Source organism: Bombina bombina, chromosome 4 (assembly GCF_027579735.1).
Source record: "Bombina bombina isolate aBomBom1 chromosome 4, aBomBom1.pri, whole genome shotgun sequence".
Taxonomy (NCBI): domain Eukaryota; kingdom Metazoa; phylum Chordata; class Amphibia; order Anura; family Bombinatoridae; genus Bombina; species Bombina bombina.
This window is the reverse complement of record NC_069502.1, coordinates 192448347-192470923: the sequence shown is the minus strand read 5'-3', so window position 1 is coordinate 192470923 and position 22577 is coordinate 192448347. Positions and strand designations below refer to the sequence as shown.

At 36.7% G+C, this 22577-nt stretch overlaps 1 protein-coding gene across 1 annotated transcript in view; it reads left to right on the top strand.

The window, feature by feature from the left end:
* The window catches only part of SNTG2 (syntrophin gamma 2), an 804523-nt gene that overhangs the window by 759745 nt on the left and 22201 nt on the right, over positions 1-22577 (top strand). Inside the window, 1 exon segment of the mRNA XM_053711340.1 lies at positions 16788-16898. Within this exon segment, the coding sequence (XP_053567315.1) occupies positions 16788-16898 (111 nt within the window).

The window sequence follows — 22577 nt, the reverse complement described above, 5'->3', positions numbered from 1 at the left end:
CCGGTTCCCAGGAATCCTCGTCATGAGAGAAACCCCTCCAAAACACTAGATATTCTAAGCGACCCCTCCGCTTACGGGAGTCAAGGATGGACCTGACTTCATATTCGACTTCAGGGTCGATAGTGAGCTGGGGAGGAGTAACCGAACCAGTAGAATTCCTAACTTCTCTATAAGGCTTAAGAAGGGAGACATGAAATGTCGGGTGAATCTTTAGGGTGTTCGGCAATTTGAGACGAACAGCATTGGTATTTATAACATGTTCGATTGGGTAAGGACCGATGAATAGAGGAGAGAGCTTCTTTGAAGGTGTTTTGAGGTTTAGATTTTTAGTGGAAAGCCAAACCAAGTCTCCTTCGGAATAAACAGGTGGGCTTGTTCTACGACGATCATAGTATCGCTTGTACGACAGTTTGGCATCGTTGATGGCCGCTTCAACAGCTTTGAAGTTGGAGGAAATACTGGCGGTCAAGTCAGAGATAACTGGGGAAGCACTCTGTGATGAAGGTAGTAACTGAAAGTTAGGATGAAATCCGTAGTTAACGAAAAAAGGTGTTTGACCAGTAGTGGAATGAAGAGTGTTATTGTAGCAGAACTCAGCATATGGCAAGAAATCAGCCCAGAGATGTTGTTGGGAGGAACAGAACAGTCGTAAAAACTGTTCAAGCCATTGGTTACATCTCTCAGTTTGACCATTACTTTGTGGGTGGTATGCAGTGGTCAATCTCCTTTCAACTGAGAAGGTTGAGCAGAAATGATACCAAAGTTTGCTGGAAAATTGGGTTCCACGATCGCTGAGTATGGAAGTTGGAAGTTCGTGATGCTTAATGACATGTTTGAGGAGAAGATGAATAGTCTCTGAAGCAGTTGGCAATTTAGTATAGGGAATGAAGTGGCACATTTTACTAAATAGATCCACCACTACCATGATAGTGGTATTTTTTGACGACAGTGGGAGATCCACAATGAAATCCAATGCGATTTCAGTCCAGGGTTTTTTTGGAGTTGGGAGTGGTAGTAGTAATCCATAAGGTGGATGTTTATCTCTCTTGGAGACAGTACAAATGGGACATGAGAGGACATGTTTTTTAACGTTGTTGGATACTTCTGGCCACCAGTGGTTCCTTTTCACTAAGTCCTGTGTCTTGTGAAGACCTGGGTGTCCTGCTAAGTTTGACTCGTGAACAGAGTGAAGCAAGGTCGATCTGAGAGATGGTGGAATGTACAGTTTGGATTTGTAACAGTAACAACCATCAGAGTTTAATTGTAGAAGATGTAGTGGTATTGTAGAATCTTTAGTTTGTTCCTCTTTTAATAATGGAACCATGTCGAGGGTGAACAGTAAGAACTTGTCCATTGGAATAAGAGATTGCTCAGTTATGGGAGATATGGATTCAGTTGTTATCCGTGACAATGCATCTGCCTTTTGTTTTTTTCCGGATGGACGATATGTAATCAAAAAGTTAAAACGTGAAAGGAATAAGTTCCATCTTACTTGTCTAGAGGATAAGGTTCTAGTGCATTTCAAATACTGCAGGTTTCTGTGGTCAGTATAGATGAGTGTTGGGATCTTAGTGCCTTCCAATAGGTGACGCCAATGTTCCAATGATAATTTTATAGCTAACAATTCTTTGTCACCTATGGGATAGTTTCTTTCTGCTTCGTTTAGGGTACGGGAAAAAAATGCTATGGGATGAAGTGGTTTAGAGATGTTTTCCCTCTGGGATAGTACAGCTCCAATAGCAAAGTTGGAGGCATTTACCTCGAGCACAAATTGAAGGTTTGGGTCGGGAAAATGTAGGATTAGTGCTGAGGTGAATTTTCTTTTGAAGAGATCAAAAGATTTTTGAGCCTCTTCCGTCCACTTGAATGGTACATTAGCTTTTGTAAGGCTAGTCAGGGGGATTGCAAGTTTAGAAAAATTTTTTATGAACTTGCGATAGAAATTTGCAAAGCCCATGAAGGACTGAACTTGACGTTTGGTCTTTGGAATAGGCCAATTAAGAACTGCTTCGATCTTATTGTTCTCCATTCGGATTCCTGATGGAGATATTTCATACCCAAGAAAAGTTACACTTTGGGAATTGAATAAGCATTTCTCTGCTTTAGCGTACAGGTGATTTTCTCTGAGCCTGGATAGAACATGTCTAACATGTGTGATATGTTCTTCATAAGTTCTTGAGTAGATTAAAATATTGTCTAGGTAAATGACAATGTAGACGTCTAAAATATCCCTGAATAAATCATTAATTAAATGCTGGAAAGTTGCGGGGGCATTACATAACCCAAATGGCATGACGACGTATTCGAACAGCCCGTAGCGGGTCCGAAACGCTGTCAGACATTTATCGCCAGATCTGATGTGAATGAGGTTATATGCTCCCCTTAAGTCTAGTTTTGTAAAAAACTTTGCACCTTCCAATCTTTCTATAAGTTCTGGTATGAGAGGTAAAGGATAACGGTTTTTTATGGTAATTTTATTTAGTTGTCGATAATCAACTATAGGTCTGAGGGAACCATCTTTATTCTTTACAAAGAATATTCCTGCGCTAGCAGGTGAAGTTGAGGGACGAATGAATCCTTTCTTTAAGTTTTCATCGAGATAGTTTTTTAAATGGATGAGTTCTGGATTTGAGAGAGGAAATATATGTCCACAGGGAATCTCAGAGCCCGGTAAGATCTCAATAGGACAATCGTATTTCCTATGTGGGGGAAGGTTTTCAGATTCTGTTTTACTAAACACGTCTGCATAATCTTTGTATACCTCAGGGATAGGATTTTCCTGTTTAAGCTCAGATGTGTGTAAAACAGTAGCTGGAAAACAGGTGCTTGTACAATATTTAGAATTAAAAGAGAGAGTTAAAGCGGACCAATTAATTTGAGGGTTGTGTGTAGTAAGCCACTTAATACCTAAGACCAGGGGTGATATGGGAGATGTAATCACATCGAAGGAAATATACTCCCTATGGTCACCGGTTGTAACAACTAGCAAAGGTACAGTTTGGAATTCTACTGGCCCACTTGACATAGGTTCCCCATCAATACCCCTCAGAAACACAGGAGACCTTTTTTGCACTAAAGGTATTTTATTTACATGAGTAAAGTTTTTGTCAATATATGAGGCTGTAGCTCCGGAATCAATAATCGCGGAAGCGTTGAGGCGATGATGCTCCCACTGTAAGAGAAGAGAGATATTCAAATATGGGTGTAAACATTGTTGGGTAGTTAAACAGTAAGGTGGAAAGTTATTCTTACCCTTGTTCTGTTTTAAGAGGGAAGGACAATCTCTCACTGTATGTTTGTCAGAGGCGCAGTAAAGGCAGAGATTATTAGTTCTTCTCCTGGTTTTTTCATCTTGGGATAAGGGGCCTTTAAGAAAACCTATGTCCATAGCTTCAGGGACAGATTTAGAGGCAGAAGGTATATTCTGTTTTTTGTTACAAGTATCCTGATAAGATCTTTCTGCTTGCCTTTCTCTAATACGTCTATCTATTATGATAGTGAGAGCCATTAGCTCCTCGAGAGTTGGGGGAAGCTCAGATCTTGACAACTCGTCTTTTATAGCATCTGATAGACCTAATCTAAACTGATTTCTCAGTGATAAGTTATTCCACTGAGAATCTTTAGCCCATTTCTTAAATTCGGCGATGTATTCTTCAACTACCCTTTTTTTTTGTTTTAGACCTCTCATTGCATTTTCTGCTGTTATTTGTTTATAGGGATCCTCATATAGCTGGCCCATAGCTGTAAAGAAATCCTCTAAGGAATTTAATATGGTATCATTATTCTCGAAGTAGGAGTTAGCCCAGGTACGTGGCTCACCCCTTAAATAGGAGATAACGGTGAGGACCCTTGATCTGTCATTAGGGTAAGTATGAGGTCTAAGAGAGAACATTAGGAGACAGGCATTTCTGAAGTCTCTGTACTGAGACCTATCGCCATTAAATTTTTTCGGGGGGACTAACTTGTGGCTCAAGGATAGGTACTATTTTGTCTACAACATCCCTTATGTAAGCTTTTAGGGTGTCATTTTCAACTTTAAGGGCATTGAGTCCATCAGTTAACACATCAACCCTCTGGCTCAGGGTCTGCATGTGTGCGTTGATCCCAGCTGGGTACATTTTGAGGTATAAGGCTTAGTATTATGTCACGCTCAGGGATAATATCTAAAAGAGATATGAGCTGTTTTAGTTTAATGGCCACAACTGCTGGGTATCAAATGAAAGTAGAGAAAATAATTGGTGTGTAGCAAGATGTTACGATAAGGTACAACAAATATTATTTGGAGTGCAACAATGTTATACCAGAAGTAACAGTTTACTAGATTTTATATACAGGAACTTCGGTCAAATCTCCCTATAGCTGCCACCTGTGCTGTGAACACTAAAAAAGTGCAGCAGGAAGACTAACCTGATATCCTGAGAAGATAACAGAGATTAAGCAAACCTTGTATCAGACAAATAGTTAATATGCCTAAACTCTGTGAACGGAGCGAACAGGCAGCAATGGGATAACAACATTTGTGGCAGAGATGTAGTAAACTTAGATAGGACACTTCGTGTGGCATATGCGCTAAAAGTCTTCATAATGTGAACATCAGGCATAGAAGTACTTGTGAAACAAAATGCAGTCTTACCGGAGTTTGTCCTGAAGTTTGGTTTACCCTGTTCTGAGTAACGAGCTGTGCACAGCGTTGGGTGGAAGCCAGGAAGTAAGCGGCTAGCGTGTGACGTCACCGCTGAACGAAGACTGCAGCTGAAATGAGGTTTTTACTCCGGTTCTGTGGAAGGGCAGATTAAACTGGTAAATAACAGCTTCGGTTCACAAGGTGACCTTTGAGGGAGAACTGAGGCGAAGTCCGGTAGGAGTTGTAGGGGGAAGGCTGAAAGTGAAACAGCGTTTCACAGTTAAATTCAAACAGATGATGTGCGGTAGAATCAGTAGTGAAATTCACTCTAGGAGGCTCAGTGTCAAATGAGAATCACATAGAACAATACTAAGCACTGTATGGTAGGCAGGAAGAGGCTTAAATAGGGAGGAGGCTGATAGAAGTTCAGCAATTAAAGGGACAGGTGCGCACAAACCTGACAGTAGGACTCACTTCGGGGCTTCTTAAGGACAGAATTAGGGAAAACTTACTGTCACTAGAAGCAGAAATCCAGAAGACACTGGTGGATAAACATTTTGCCAAGCACACAAGTAACTGAAATGTTTAGCTTTCAAGGTATTGAATATGTTAAACCTAGAGTCAGGGGTGGTGATAGGTTTTTGAGATTGAGTAAGAAAGAAGTCTATTGGATTTATACATTCAAGACAGGATCACCATTGAGGATTAATAAAATAAGTAATATAAAGCTATTTATTGATAGAAGCTAGATTAATGGCATTTGTAACTAAATGAGATTAGTTAGGCTCTTTTTCCAACTAAAATGAATTTTGAGATTAGATAGGCTCTCTTTCCAACTAATATGAATTTTTGTGGGGGTTATCGATTAATTGAGGGGCTTCACATTTTGTTGGCATTTCTTATGAATTTCTTTGGCATTTAACTTTTATATTTATATTCATTATAGCCCTTAATGAGTTACTATTTATTCTAATCCCTCTGTTCCCACTTCCTTTTTTCCTTATGTCCTACCTTATATACATATACAAATATAATAGGTAGAGATTTGGTTATTAATAAGGTACTCAATTCTGTTTTTAATATGTATTTTATGTGTATCTTTTTTTGTACATAAAAGATATTAATGCTTTTTTTATATTCTGAGATGAGTAATAAGGTGGTGGTTTAATATGTTCAATTTGTGATGTATACTTACTATGCAATGTGATTGGTTTAGACGAACACCTCCAGTTACGATATAATGCAGGTAGATACACCTGTTTTCCAGCTCTGATAAAGTGCCCTTGAGGCAGGAAACGCATTAGTTGCAGTACCTGTCTACTGTGCCTTTTGGATTTTATATGCAGTATCCAATAAAGTGGACATTTTAATTGAGACCTCTCCCCTGGTTTAATTTTTCGTTGGTATACTGTATTCTGAGACCTCTATCTATGATAGATATATGTTGTACCAAAATACAATCATATATATATATAAATAACATATGTATTTATCAATAAATAGAAAATTTTCAGCTATGTGAAGAACATTGGAATGTTAAATATTTATATTCTCATATTAGCTTAGTGCACTTGTGAATATGTGCGAGATTTCTTCCTCCATTCACTTCTATGGGGGAATACGTCAATGTGATCGCGATATTCTAACTTTGGCATTTTGTGCAAATCGGGTTAGCACATGAACGGAACCTTTTTACTTTCAACTTGTAATATGAGCGCTTCCCGACGAGAAGAAAGCTTACTACTAGCAGAGTAAGCACAAGAGCGATAAATACCTCTCCACTCCTAATCTGGCCTAATAATTGCAATCTTATACATAATAGGCATCTGTATAATGAAAGCACTAATTGTTATCAAATAACTGCGTAATGATATAAACGCTTCCCAAGAAGCTGAAAAAAGGGTTATTACTTATGTTTCCCCCAAAGCTCTCACCTCTCGTGCTTACTGTAGTGTCGATCTTCTGTTATGGCTGGGAGTTTCCCTCAATCTCACCCAGCTCACTCCTGCCATGCCTATACGGGATTCTGTTACCAGCCCTCCTTCAGATCCACCCTTCTGTCCCACCTTTCCTTCTAGGAAACATTGGACGAGATCCAGTCTTAAGGCTGAAATCGTATCATAGTCACCATAAGGTCCATGCTGTAATTCTCAACATATGAGTTAACAACCCTCCTTCAGATCCACCCTCTTTTCTGTTCTCTCCTGGCCAAACAACAGGAAGAGTAGAACAGAAAGGGAGAAGCATCATCATCATTGTTAAAAATCTCTTTTCGTTAGGATCCGAATATATATATATGTCAAATTTAAAAAAGGAAGTTACTAAGAGGATAGATATAGCCTCTTTTCTATAAAATAAATATACCAAAGTATCACAAAATAAAAAATGTGCAATAAATGTGATAATATAAACATATAATAATGAATAAAAGTTCATATATAAGGATATGTTCGCTCTTCTTTAGAGTCTCCAGCCTTTCGTGTTCTTTTATGTGCTCTCAAAGAAAAAGAGACAAAATACACAACATAGTGTAACTCTGTAACGACTTTCAGGAAATATGATACACTTGTTCACGAGTGATTACTCACATTGGTTGGAGCTTTAACCAAGCTCAGGGAAATGCGCACACCCACTTTATACTGGTGGGTAAACAGTTACTCTCACACAAATATGATAAAATATAGTATTTATTAAAAGCATAAAAAGCATCACAAATGCGCAGAGAACACCTTTCACAGAGGACAAATGAGCAACAATATATGCGTTATTACTCAGAAGAGATTACCCAAATACTGGATGTGTAAGGAATATCCAATAAAGGAACACAAAATACAGATATTATAATATGTTTGTATCACTGCTAGTAGTGAGTACCCAATTTCTTTAAGGCAATCTGATACAGCAGTGAGTTAATATAGAATGATTGTGTCATAAGAACCAAAACTAATGTGGTTCTGATAGAGTTTATAAAAGAAAAAGAAATGGCAAATAGATGTGGAATTCAGAGTATCAAATATCAGGAATGAAAGCTAATTTAACTTAGCTATCCTTTTGTGAAAAACAACTGAGGAGAACAATTATAAGCAGATACATTTGTTTGATTATCACAGAATATTATAAAGTATAAAGGCTTAGTAGTCTTATTAAACAGTTCCACAATACATCGATAAAGCAGAGATGTTGAAATGCTTTCAGTTTCCCAGAAATGTATTAGGCAAAGATAGTTGTTAATGTCTCAATTTGATCCCTTATTCCCCAGCAGAGAGTTAATCCTTTTACCTGTCAGCACTCTGGTATTGAGCTGTGCTGTGAGACACTGGTTTGTGTTTAACAGGAAGTTCCGGTTTTAGTCCAGAGGCCTTCTGGGAAATGTAGTTCAATACTGCATGGAAGGCAATAAACAAAGTAAAATGTAAATACTTGCTGTTTAAGGATTAGGAGTAAAGTACAGCTTGCCAGGTCGAAATACTCAATCTCCAGTAAGTTGAAGGAAGGTAAGTGAGGAATCCTGTCCTGTAGTGGAGCTGGTAATGACACAGCTTAGTCGTGCAGAGATGAGAGATTCAGCTTACTGAACTTGGAAAAGAGGCTTGGCACTCAGGTGTTCGTAGAAACGAATTAGAATAACTAAGCAATGATGCTTAGTTGTTCTTGCTATTTAAAGGGGATTTACCCAATTAACAGGTAGAATTAATTAAAGGCACAGTATCCCTTACAGGATGTTAGTGGATAGGAAAGCAGAAGCTTAACCGCTAAACCGTCCACCCTTGTTACCAGTGTGAGTCGCTCCTCCCCCAGGTGTGCATGCAAATGTAGAGACACACTTGAGAGATTAATGTTAACAGTTCCGACGTACGTTTCGCTGGATCAGCTTTTTCAAGGAATGATGTGCGCATGTCCATGTTCCCTTTTTATACCTCAATATATTAACAAACCGGAACTCGGATGTACCGTCCTCCATATTGGAAAAGGGCGTTGTGTCACAATGTTCAGGAATACTTTTTTCTTTTACTGTAAGTTTACCACTCTCCTTGCTGTGAGTCGATGGTGATTAATGTCCTCTAGCATTATATATACATATATTGCAGTTAAGGACAAATTCATAGTTGATTTTGATGCAAACATATAATTATATCACATACCTTAAAAATATCATAATGCATTATTCACAAGCAGGATTGATAGCTAACAGAGGTCATATTAGATCTGCTATAAGCCTATGCCTATGACTGCCTACTGTATGACATCCCCATACTATTTGTAACCAAACGATCTGACAGCTGCTACGGGTATTATTACTGCACATATTTTGTATAGCGATATCACTTATTGCCAATGTCTGTCTACAGCTGGAAATATGTAATAGTGCCCCATATTTACTATTGTATAAATTATGAGCCTAATGATTGGAGGATGTGAAAGTGTACAAAACGTGATGCTTAATAATTTTCGATGTCACTGTATATGAGGGTATTCTATATGGTGATACAGATCTATACTGTATGCATAACCCTTATAGATATATGTTCAACCACTATCTCCGAAGAGGTTACTTATACTCCCATGGATGAAATCACAGGAAGAACAACTCATCTGTGATATATATTACATATCCACAGAAACTAATACTTTTCCACAGAAAATTATGTATTTCAAAATCTTTATTTAGTCCGTTGGGTATGAAGCTATCCATAATATGTATCCACTTCATCTCCAATCGTCCCAAACAATACTTATAGATATATGTTCAACCACTATCTCCGAAGAGGTTACTTATACTCCCATGGATGAAATCACAGGAAGAACAACTCATCTGTGATATATATTACATATCCACGGAAACTAATACTTTTCCACAGAAAATTATGTATTTCAAAATCTTTATTTAGTCCGTTGGGTATGAAGCTATCCATAATATGTATCCACTTCATCTCCAATCGTCCCAAACAATTTTGTATATCTCCTCCCTTCCAACTTTGTTCCACTTTTCCTAAAAATTCTAGGTCACTTATTCTCCTTTTGTGTTTTTTGTCAAAATGCGCAGACACAGTGTGATTTAGGTACCCTTTCTCAATGTTATAAATATGCTCATTAAGTCTAGTTTTCAGAAGTCTAGAAGTACATCCTATGTAAACCAAATCACATGAGCAACGTAGCATATAAATGACATTTTTGCTATTTCAGGTAATAAACTGATTCATATCATAATTCTTTTTGCGATCTGTTGAGTGGAATTTGTTACATAGTTTCGGTGCCTTTTTCATTCGTTTACATGCATTACAGAATTGGCATCTTCTAAATCCCATTTGGGATGGAAGCAGCCAATTCTTTGTAGATTTTGTATTACATACCCCTTTGGTGCCATGGGAGAGTTGTAGCTTCAAGTTGGGAACTTTCCATATCCTCTTTTCTACAGAAAGGGAATTCAGCACTCTTTTAAATTTTAAACACAGGTAACATTTTATTCCAAATACATAATCATTACACATTGCCAGGTTTCTGTGTGGTACAGCAATAAAGGATTACATTCCCCTGTGACTGATAAAATGTGATTAATCCAAAGTAGTGAGACAGTAATCATTATAACATTCCTGGAGGTGTTTTTCTATCTCCATTTTTTAATAAGAATATACATATACAGTATATATACATATATATATATATATATATATATATATATATACAGTATATTTATATATACATTTATATATATATATATATATATATATATATATATCCAAGCAATTTCCAGTTCAGCCCACCAAGAGACAACAGCCTGGGTGCAAATATAAGTAGCATGTAACAGAAGCAAATGCACTCTCAGGACTTCCACAAAATTCTTTAATGGAACGTTTTCGGGGTTCACAACCCCTTCATCAGCATCAACACATAAGCAAACATCAAACAATTTATAGTGTTTCTAACAATTCTCACCAAACAAGTGTTACTCCCAAAGTGCGCCAAATATCGAGTGTGGAACGCATCATGCGTTCCACAGTGGTGATGCCTACCGGAAGTGATGTAGTCTCACTTCCGGTTTCGCAGCATTATAATATTGAGCATACAGTGTTGTATATTTCGTCAACATGTAATAACTCATACATAATAGTGTATAATGTGTGCTAAATAAGCAAGTGCTAATGTACATTTAGGTATGTTAAAAATCTTCCTTAGATCGCCGTAATATTATCTCTAATCGGCTGATCAAGTGTCACTGTGTGTACACATTATCATGGCAACTGTAACCATGGTGATGGTAAACAATCATAAGTCGTGTCTTAACACTGTGGTAACTCACATAGTGCAGCACACCAATATATGTGGCGATAAGTGATAAGCATTCATAGTCACATTTGTGCATAAATAAAGACAATAATATATGTACATAAATAAGTATAAGTTTAGATTTATATACAGAGAAATGGTGATTCTTGCTGTGCTTGTTATCGGTTAATAGGATAATATTAAATGACTGCAAATATTAAGTGGGCTCTTTTCTGACTGTACACCCACAGAATCTATTTTCAACGATGTATAAATATGTTTCCCAGTAGAAATGTGGGGAAATTGGTAATGTGCTATGACTGATTGGACGCAAATTGATTTCACATTACCAAAAGGCGGTTAATATATCTATGCCATAATTTGTCTGTTTATTAATGACCATATGCAAATACTAAGCCCAATAGATATATTCACATCATTTTACAGTGAACTCTCAAAAAGACATAGATTATCAGGCTGCTATAGAGAGAAATATGTGTTTATATCTATAATCACGATCCAAAGCTTAAATGGATGCCCCAATTTATCTCACAAAGATGCCTTATCACGTTTTCTAAGACAATGCATGATGATGTGTAGGAATAGATCTTATTTACATCTGGTATATATTCCTCATTATCACATATACATAGAGAGATAACTTAGGCCAACTCATAAGGGACTAAGTATGAACAAATAAAGATAGTCCATCTTGTTACTCCTTCATATTTAGAGGTAATTTAGTAGATTCCCAATGAAAGGTCTAAGGTGCATAAGTAGGTAATTATACCTCTGGGGCCAGGCTTCCACAACCAAGGTGGGGGTTGTCACCTCCATCCGGATGTGTCGTAAGCGACCAGCTGCCACTACTCATAAGGGCAATGGGGCTGGAAGCTACACATAGCCACAATGACCCTGGGTTGTACCCCAAGTATGTAGCACTACTTTATGGGATCAGACAAGATTTTTAAAATCTGGGGTGGTATTTAATCCACCTGGATGTATAGTTCCAAGTTTGAAGATCCACTGGGCTTCACGTTTAAGCAATGTCTTGCTCCTGTCCCCTCCCCGGTCCAATGGGGGTATGTGGTCAATGAGGATGTAACGTATGGAAGAAACAGCATGGCCTTGCTTGGCACAATGGCGTGCGACAGGTTGTTCGGAGTCTCCCTGTTTCAATGCAGATCTTATTGCATGCCTGTGATTTGCCATTAGTTCACGTAACGTGCCTGTAGTTTTACCCACATAGAAGCACAAAAATGGGCAAAAGAGGAGGTACACTACGTGTGTAGTGGTACACGTGGTGGAATGTTTAATCACATATCTCCTGTTTGTGTGTGGGTGATGAAAGGTTTTGGTACTAACTAGGCCATTACACGTTGTGCAGCCTAAGCACCTATAGGATCCTTTGATATTTATAGTGGCCCCTGTAATGTAACTAGATTTCTGATCAGTACGCATTAAGAGGTCCTTTAGATTGGTGCCCCTCTTAAAACCCACCATGGGTTGTAACTGTCAGGTGAATGTTAATTTTGGATCAGACGCCATTATGGGCCAGTGCTGATGTAAAATGCGTCCCGTGTTCATGGTGGCTGGAGTCAATGTGGTAGACATAATTAATTTATTGCTCGTATCTCTCTTTGGTGTAGGCTTAATCAGTTCATCTTGAGTAAGTGAAGATGCTGTGGTCATGGTGTCTTGGATAATCGAGGATTTGTACCCCCTTTCACGGAATCTCTCTCCCACTCCTGTCAGTTGGGAGACCCCAGTACACATCTCTGAATTATTTCTCATTGTTCTTATGAACTGAGACTTGACTATGCCCTTTAAAAGGGCAGGAGGGTGACAGCTGTCTGCTCTCAGTATGGAATTATGGTCAGTTTGTTTATGATATAAGGTGGTACCCAGTTGGTGTGCCTTTTTAAAGACCGTCAGATCCAGGAAGTTGATAGTTTGTCTATCAACAGTCATCTTGAATTTTACATTACTGGTGGCCATGTTGTATTTCTCAAACCAAGTTTGTAGGTCCTCCATGGTCCCCCGCCACACCATGAAGATGTTGTCAATATATCTGTAATAGCACACTACTGCGGAATTAGTAGTGTGCCACAGATATAGATTTTCGAATTGAGACATATATATGTTGGCGTATGCGGGGGCCATGGAGGAACCCATGACCGTACCAGCTGTTTGCAAATAAAACTTACTTTCAAATCTAAAGTAATTTCTATACAAACAGTATTCAATCAGGGAGAGGAAATACTCAACCGGTGGACCTTCATAGAGAGAGTTATTAGTGATGTGTTCCTGAACTGCTTTAAGGCCCTCGGTATGGGGGATAATTGTATACAGACTGTTGACATCCAAACAGACCAATAGGTCATCATGTTGGACGTCAACAGTCCGTATCTTCCGAATAAAGTCACCTGTGTCCATGATGTATGACCTTATTTCCCTAACTACAGGTTGTAGTAGTATATCCACCAGTTGTGCTACCGGTTGTGTCAGGGAATCCCTTGCCGACACAATGGGACGGCCTGGTGGATGGTCCAATGTTTTGTGTATCTTAGGGATGGAATATAGGATAGGTATTTTTGGGTAAGAGGTCACGAATATGTTCGGACAACCAGCCCTGTTCAAAACCCATCTGGATCAAAGCATCCACTTGTGTTTTAAACCTCATAGTGGGGTCATTAGGCAATTTAGTATAGGTTTGTATGTCAGTCAGCTGAGTCAGGATGTCAGCTCGATAGTCTCTATAGTTCAGTATCACACTGGCCCCGCCCTTATCGGCCTGATAACTATAGATGGGTCATCCTGGAGGGTCTTTATCGCCAGCCGTTCTTCCCTGGACAAGTTATGTGTCCAAAGGGACTGATGTCTGGCTGTTTCAAGATCTTGAGTGACTAGTCTGACAAATGTTTTGGTACTCTGGCTACTATTAGTCGGTTCAAAGGTGCTGGGGATTTTACATTTAAGTTCTACCTGTGTTTTAGTTGAACTAGATGTGGAGTTTTGAAAAAACTCCCTGATCTTAAGTGTTTTGTTCAATTTATACAGGTCCAGTTTGAGGTCAAATTCAGAAAGGGCTGTGCTAGGCACGAAAGATAGTCCTCTATTTAAAACTTGGCGTTCACTGTCAGAGAGGGTATGTGTACTTAGGTTGATTACTATGTCCTCTGTCGTGGATGTCTTGGGGGTCGATGTCTTATGCCCCACCCGCCTAATATGGGGTCTATTATGCCGCCCCCACCCCGGGAGCGGGTAGTTACCCCTAAAAAATGGTGATTAGGTGTGGAGTGTTCTCTAGATGCATGGGCAGCAAATTGATTTTGATGTCTATATGAACCAGGTGGGGTCAGAGAAGTATTGGCAGGGTTCCTATCAGTATCCGTGGACTCTCCCCCACTTGTGTCTACTGTATCAAAATGGACCCGTCTAAGTCTTTGTCTCCTCCTGGTTCTTGTGTCAGGTGTAGTAGTTAGCCATTTATAAACTTTGCCTTGTTTATAGTCCTGATTTACAGTTTCTAACTTCCTGTTTTTAAAGGTTATTAAATCTATCTGATATTTGTCTATTTAAGATTTAATTTTAGATAACCAGTTTTCTTGTGTATCACTAATGAGAGTAGCCTTGTGTGTATTTTCAAAAGTTTGTATTTCAACTTTAACTCTGCCTATATATATATATATATATATATATATATATATATATATATATATATATATATATATATATATATATATATATATATATAGCAAACAAGTAAAATGTTACAGATCAGGAATCCTAACCTGAAAACAAGCGATACTCTCAAACTGCGCTAGTTAGGGAAAAGGAAATAGATGGCAGCTATTAGGGACTAGAACATCACGGGGGTGAGCCGTTGATGTAACAGTTTAGAATGAATGTACAAGAGGGGTTAACAGCGCTCACAAGTCCTACTATAACTGGTGTAATGTGCAAATGATATGTGTACTTATACAATTATTAATAAACAGCCAGAGTTCATAAAGTATATGGAACCAAAGTCATTGGAGATCCAGTCTGAATAATCTATAGATGCAGTGAATGCCCTTACCAGAATTTACCTCAATCATATGAGGTAAGTTGCCGCACTGGAAGGGATGCTCTGTCCTCTGTAATTGGTTGATCCGGAATACCACTGTATGCCTCTAGAATTTCATCCACCACTTGGAGTATGTAGATATTTCTTTCTTCCAAAGTGTACCTCCCAAGATGCGTGTGTGGATGTGCACGTCACCTCTTGGAGTATGAAGTCTTGGTATGCGCTTTCTCACCGGCGGCACCAGTGGCTAACGATGTGCAAGCTGGAGGAGCCACTGCTCTTAACGAAAAATCCACAAACACAGCAGCACCACCATGGTATTGTTCCTTTAACTTTATTAGTAACAGGAAGCAATAAAGTTAAGTGAACTTTTTCACAGAGTACTATATCAGTCTTATCCCACCTATTAAGGTAAGTCAAGCGCTGAAATTCCAGGCAATTATTTCTGAAGAAGGAACATGGCAACCCTAGATGATAGTTTCGTCCTTCATTGTCAATGAGGTGTAACCATATTCCTCTAAGCACACTGAGAAAGGAGTCCACATCTGTTTGCATCTTTTTCTCTTAGGGAGACATAATACATGCAGAAAGAAGAGAATCACCTTTAGCACACTTGGCTTAGCGTACCGTATGTTTAGTGCTCAAGGAAAAGCCAGAACAAGCTCTCTGAGATGCCAGATTCTAGCTCGCCTTAGACTTTTGCTTGAGTGATAACTTTTAACTTTCAACTTGCAATATGAGTGCAAGAATAAGAATGCTATGGATTTGACTTGAGCTAGTGTTAGTGCTCAATATAACTAATATTTTAATATTAATGTGCTGCAAGTGATTGCTAATGGCAATACATATATTTTGATTTTAGTCAATATTGGCCTTTAGATTTGATAGTTCATGAAATACACTGATATTTAAATGAAGCACAAACAAAACTTTGTGGGTATACAGGTACAAATCTCCAAATCTGGATTTCCAAAATCTAAACATTCTGAAAACCAAACTTTTTAATTAATATTTTTTTTTCTAAAAAATATCAAAAATGTCTAATTTTCCCAGAATGTAAGTCAAAATGTTCTCTGCCTGTGTCTTTGGTTTGGTTTGTGTGTTCTAAAATGCAAATAATAGACTATATTTATTTAAAACAGTACTGTACTAACTTTCTTAGGATACTATTTTTACAAAGATATTAGAAAATAATATTAAAATACCTTTAGTTACATGTATAAACTGTATGACATGAAAATATTATTGTTTACACTTGGCCCAATCCCTTCTCCAAACTGTCCTATTTTACAGATGTGAATAAACATATATTCCAAAATCCAAACTATTCCAAAATCAAAACATTTTCTGGTCCCAAGCGGTGTGGATAAAGGGTTATCTACCAGTAATAATATTGAGCATATAATATGATCAAAATGCTTGGTGTACAAATTCAACATACAAAAATGTATACATTCTCTTTTGTTCTTTAAAGGGAAATTTAATACTAAACATATTTCACGTCCCTCTCTCTAATTATGGGTGTGCAATTTTGGAACCTAGGTTTCGCTGCAAGTATCTGATAGGAAGTTGCTAACATGTGCAAACACGTTAGCACTGAAATGTAGGTTTAGCTAAATTTCAACATGGAGGTACTTATGACTAGAGAGAGACAGAAGATAACCTCTATACTATACTTATAAAATTGACTTAGTTTTTAATATCTCTTTCAGTTATTCAACTTATTTCAGAGATATAACAATGTGCTAATAATAGTTTAAAAATCAGAATCAGCATTGCATTTTGTAAAATTATATTTATTATTTTGGCATGTTTTTATTTGTTTTGCAGAATATAATTTGGCGATTTAAGTTTTCCCAGCTTAAGGGATCTTCTGATGATGGAAAAACTCGAGTAAAACTGCTTTTCTTAAACTCTGACACAAAACAAATTGAAATGAAGGTAAGTAATGCTCTGATATAAAGTCGGTGCACACTTGAGGTCACAGATTAAGTTAATCATTGATTACCTAACCATTAATAAAGATCATGTTCTACAAAAATGATAAATGTTAATGCTAAAATTAGTAATTAAAGTTAAGGTTCTATCAAAATGAATGTGGTGTGATCTTTTGAAATAGGAATACACGACTAAATGCATGCATGTTTTAATTAACCATGAATATTTAATAATATACAGTATATCATAATGTGCCTTTGTATGTCAAGGGTATATATTGTCAAAGAACAAAGGCATATAATTGGTTTATTTAATTTGTATTTTTAGACTTTTTTTTTTAGAGATGCTTAAAAGTCAGTTATCATTTCCTGTAATAATTCCTAGCTCTTTAGCTTAATTTATTATAGGTTACTTTAATATCACAGTAATACAAAAATTACCTGATGGAATTAATGTTATATTAAATGATTGAGAAATGTTAAAATATTAAAGATCAAAACCATGAAGAAAAATCTGACATAGATAACCAATATTTTCATGGCTTTGTGAGTCAATCACAGGTGTAGGTGGCATGGGCAAATTAATTTTTAATACCATTTGGTTACAGCTGCTAAGAGATTTTCTTTTTCCTCAAATGATGGAAGAACATTGAATGTACTTTTGTATTAGCATTTCCATAACTTATATTTTTCAAAAATTTGCATTTTTCTCATACCTGCCAATGCTTTCCAGATGCTAACTGGGATTGGAAACTCAGTCTGAGGGAGGGAGCAGTGGATCTTGGCAGTTAGAGGCATAGAAGAGCTGAGAGGTTTGGGAGCATGTCTAGGCAGTCCCTGTCTTCAGTTTGGAAACCAGGGTGTTTGTCAACCATACAGTAATGTGGGGGGGGGCAATGTGGCTGAACTACTAATCTATGGCAATATCCTATTGTTCAAGGCTTTGGAAACTATTTATTATTCAGTGTCAATTGATTTATTTGATCAGATGGTCAGAGTTCATGCAAAATCACATATGGAGATTACCCTCCTCACCACTACGAGAAAGCAAAAGACACTCCCAAAATACTAGAGCTTTAATCCCTCCCAAATACACTGAATTCTCAGTCATGTTTTTCCACTCTTTGATGGACTGAGATGAATGCTGAAGTGCTGACCTACTTGTCATTGAGAGGGGTCCTCTAACTTTTCTGAGACATATTTCCTCCTCACAGTGCCTTGTTTGACAGAAGGGTGGACAAGGAGTTGTATTATAATAAACAATACAACCAATATTTATATAACTAGGTATATGTTGACTGATTATCTGCCTGTCAAGTAAAGTATTTTTGCTTCAGTAGATGTAATAAATAAATACAATATATATTTTTTCTCTTGCAGTATATTCACTTCCTATTATAAATTGTGTTCCTGTCAGTATGAGCAGATTATCTTTTTACTGAATATTAATTACTTACTAGTTGCTACATTTATTAGTGAGCTACATAAGGGGTTAATATATGCTAATATATGCTTATATCATATGATGTCTTGTGCACCTATCAGAGAGAGATGTTAGATATAAATGTGCAGGTGGTGTGGTTTATGATCAGACCTACTGTATTACTACACATGCAAGTGTTTTTAATGTTTTCCTTTTTTTCGTGCTTCATATTTAATATATGATATCTAGTATATTTTTTACCTGTGCTCCGCAATACTTTTATTTTTGCTTACCATGTGAAATATTAATATCTCCTGTCGTGTAAGCATGCAAGCGATACGTGTTAGGTTTTTTTCTTCTGCACTCTCCATTGAAGTCTATGGGGAGAATAAGTTAATGCGTTTGCGAGCAAACTTTTTACTTTCAACTTCTAAGGCGCACGCTACCCAACATATGCTTTACTTTTAGCGTAGTTTATGCTTGAGTGGGAGTGTTAAATATTGCTTGACTTGTCATCTAGCCCTTTATCTTTACTGCTTTACTCTTTTCTCTATTTTAGCTATATGTATGCCTGAGGTGGGTAAGTAGAAAGGAATTTAAATTGCTGGTATGTTTGGGTGTCTTTTGCCTCCTCCTAGTGGTCAGGAGGGTAATTCCCACGTGTGATGTCTTGTGGACTCTCATTATCTTTAGAGAATTCCTTGAAGTGCATTTGAGCACATATACCTCCACAAAAGAGATTGGAGGTAATAACCTTTTAGACTGGTATACAACGCATTTCTTAGTGGTTTGTTCATGGACTGTAAGAGAGACACCAAACTCTCTCACCATGAAGCTATGATACCTGCATGGCTAGCGCCACCTCTCTTATAGAACATAAATAATAAATTTATAGTATCCATACACTTGATGGATATCAAAAATAACTTTCTGATGTAAGCATTTAGCTTACTGTATTTTTCAAATAGCCAGGATATACCATTCAAAAAAGCCAAGATTTGTTTTCAAGAAATCTAGTTGGTTGCAGTAGAGAAGCGAAGAAATTATGCAACAACTATTCAAAAACTGTTTTCTGATAGGTAGGAATACTACTGGTGGAGTCTTTCAATATGAAGTATTGGTGGAGTTTATATGGCATGAAGCAACTTTAAAATCCCATTTATTGGAATACCCTTAACATTGAAAACTCCACAAAAATCAATATGATGAATCACTCAATAGACTCTTATGTTTTAAGCTAATTTTAAGTATATGAATAATCTAAGCATGTGATGAAAGTGAAATGCATCTGTCTGTCAGTGGTAAAATTTAGATTTTGTACTGCCATAGGCACTGTCAACAATTTTATCTCATAAATTCCTTGTGTATTTTTCACAATAAGAGGCCAGGGAGAGAAGGATGTAAACTGTACCTTCACTAGATAATAAAATAAATCATTTGGAGATCATAGAAGTGATAAATACATTAAGCCTAGAATAACCTTCTAGTATTTGCTGCCCCCGATTCCTAGTTGGCCAGCTCATGTTTATTTATTATAAATTATATTTATTATATTTTCCTGTTAATTCACATATGTCATTTATATGGTTTTACAAATTCAAAAGGCTGCTTTTTTATATAAACGGGAAAGGCTTGGAAAAAAATCCAATGAGCTGGCAAATTTTGCTTTCACATAGCCCTTCTAAAGGGAGAAAAGAGACACACATTTATTTTGAATTACTTTTTTTTGGGGGGGGGGGATTTGATTACAACTCAAATTTATAATCGTTTTGGTCACTTAAAACAGACTTTTCATTTCAATTAGTCTTAATTTCTGTTTGGTGAATACTTACAAATTACAATTACAAACGAAAATTATGCATTTTTAAACAAGTTATGTCTAGCCTTTTAGAATAAAACATTCAATATTGAATGTTAATGATTTATATAAGTAATTGTGTATTCTTAAAAAACATAATAAATGTGACAATGATATATCAGGCTATTAATATAACACTTGCAAATACACTTTGACAGCTTAATAATGAAAAACTATTTTTCATTCAAGGTGGCTTCTTATATTTAGGGGAGAGACAAATGCTTATAATAAATAGAGTAAGGCAGCAAAATATATGAAATGCATTAAACATGTTAGCATGCTCAGTTACTGCTATTAATCTACCCAAGCGTCTGTTTTGGTTATTACTGAAGCATAATGTTTTAACAAATAAGCTTAGTTTGTATAAAAAATGTTTAGCAGCCATCTGTGATAAAATACTAACGTTGATGCTCGTTAACTTATAAAATAAGTTCTTGGCATTTTAGTCTTCTAAATTGTTTATTTCTTAGAAAACTGTCACCTTTAGAAAACTGTCCAAAAGTACCTTTACTTGTTTGCTCTTTTGGCATAGATACAAGGAAGAAAATTACATTGATAAAGAAGTTTATGTCCTTTAAAAGTTTTCATACTGCATATAGAAGCTTAAAGGGATAGAAAGGTCGAAATTGAAATGAGCATGAATGAATATCAAATTAAAGAGAAGCATTTGGCAATATACGTTCATTAGCAAAAAAAATTAATAATCAAGGGCCAGATTACAAGTGGAGTGGTGTTTAATGCTCTCGCTCAAGTGCTATCTCCACTAAAAGTAAGCTTTCTGTGCGTGTCGGGTAGGGCTCATATTACAAGCTAATAAAGTAAAACATTTTTGCTCACTCGCTAATCCGACAAGCGTAAAAAAAAAACCTTAAAATATTGTGTGTGTTAACATATTCTCCTATAAAAGTCAATGGAGAAAAAAAAATGGAAAAAAGCTAAACACCCTACTCGCTCGCAAACCCAATTGCGTATTCTCAAGTGTGCTAACCCGACACGAAAATATGAATAGTTTACACTCCAATGTTCTTCACATAGCGTAAATACATATTTCTACTTTATATTTAATGGTAATTTGGTGCAATATATATCTGTACCTGCAGTATATTTATTGATGATTATATATTGGTATAGATATATACAGATATAGATATAGGAATATCTATCTATTTATAAATACATAGAACATATTCTGCTATGTGCAGAACATTGGAATGTCAAATATTTACAGTTAATACAAAGTTAAAACCTTTATTATATATGAATAAATATGAATATTGCATAAATATGCTTTTACATGTTTTCCTCTACTTGACAGCAAAGGGCTCCAATACACTTATATATATATATATATATATATATATATATATATATATATATATATATATATATATATATATATATATATATATATGCGTGCCATTAGCATACCCCTACCGGAAGTAATTCCGCATTCACTTACTTCCGGTGTCTATCTGTGTAAATGGCAAGTTTAAAGTGAATCATCCTAAACCCTGTATCACCTCTCTGTTCAATAAGTGTGTGAGTGAGTCGGTCATACCTTAATGAATGATTCCTGCTGTGTGCTTAATATGGCATATATCGTGACTTGCATCTTAGCTGTTAATCCTCGTGTGACACGCATATCCTTGCGTTCCATACTATGTGATTTCCGGTTATGCCGTAGTATGTCACTTCCGGTTTCGGCTACACTGCACTTGGATATTTAACCCTTAAAAGTGTGGAAAGTGCCCATATCGAACTCTATACATAATATGACAGGCTCCATCCTATATCTGGTCTATGTGTATGCCATATGCGTGTCCTATCTATAAACATTAGTTGACCACTGGTTTCTCAGTGTTAAATTCTAACATTTAGCCCCTTTGTGAAGTATCCCTAAATAATGCACCGATATTTAAATATCAGATATTGCAGCTATATGTCAAAGAAAGTGTGACAGGTACAGCAATGCCACCTAAACTCTACACAGAATAAATTATAAACACTAAAAAAAGAAATTACTAACTACATAGTAGTAAATAGGTTGCAGTACAAAATACCTATTTCACATTCCTATACTTATATGCAAATTACCAGGCACAGTACATAATGCATTCCAACAGAGAATAACACAATATATGCTTTAACTGGAGTATACATCCCCCCTGTAGTTGCTCTATGCATATGTCTGCATCGTGGTAATATGGTATTAACTCGTCATGGACTACAGATCATACACCTAGTAAGTACCACAGGATCATATGGGAAACTGATTTCCAAAGCCTATTAGTTGTCCAAGACCACCAATTTTATATTCCGGTACAACAGTGTCCACATATAGATGATCATATGGTTAACAACCTCATCTTTGTATAAAGGCTCAGGTCTCAGTATAGCCATCC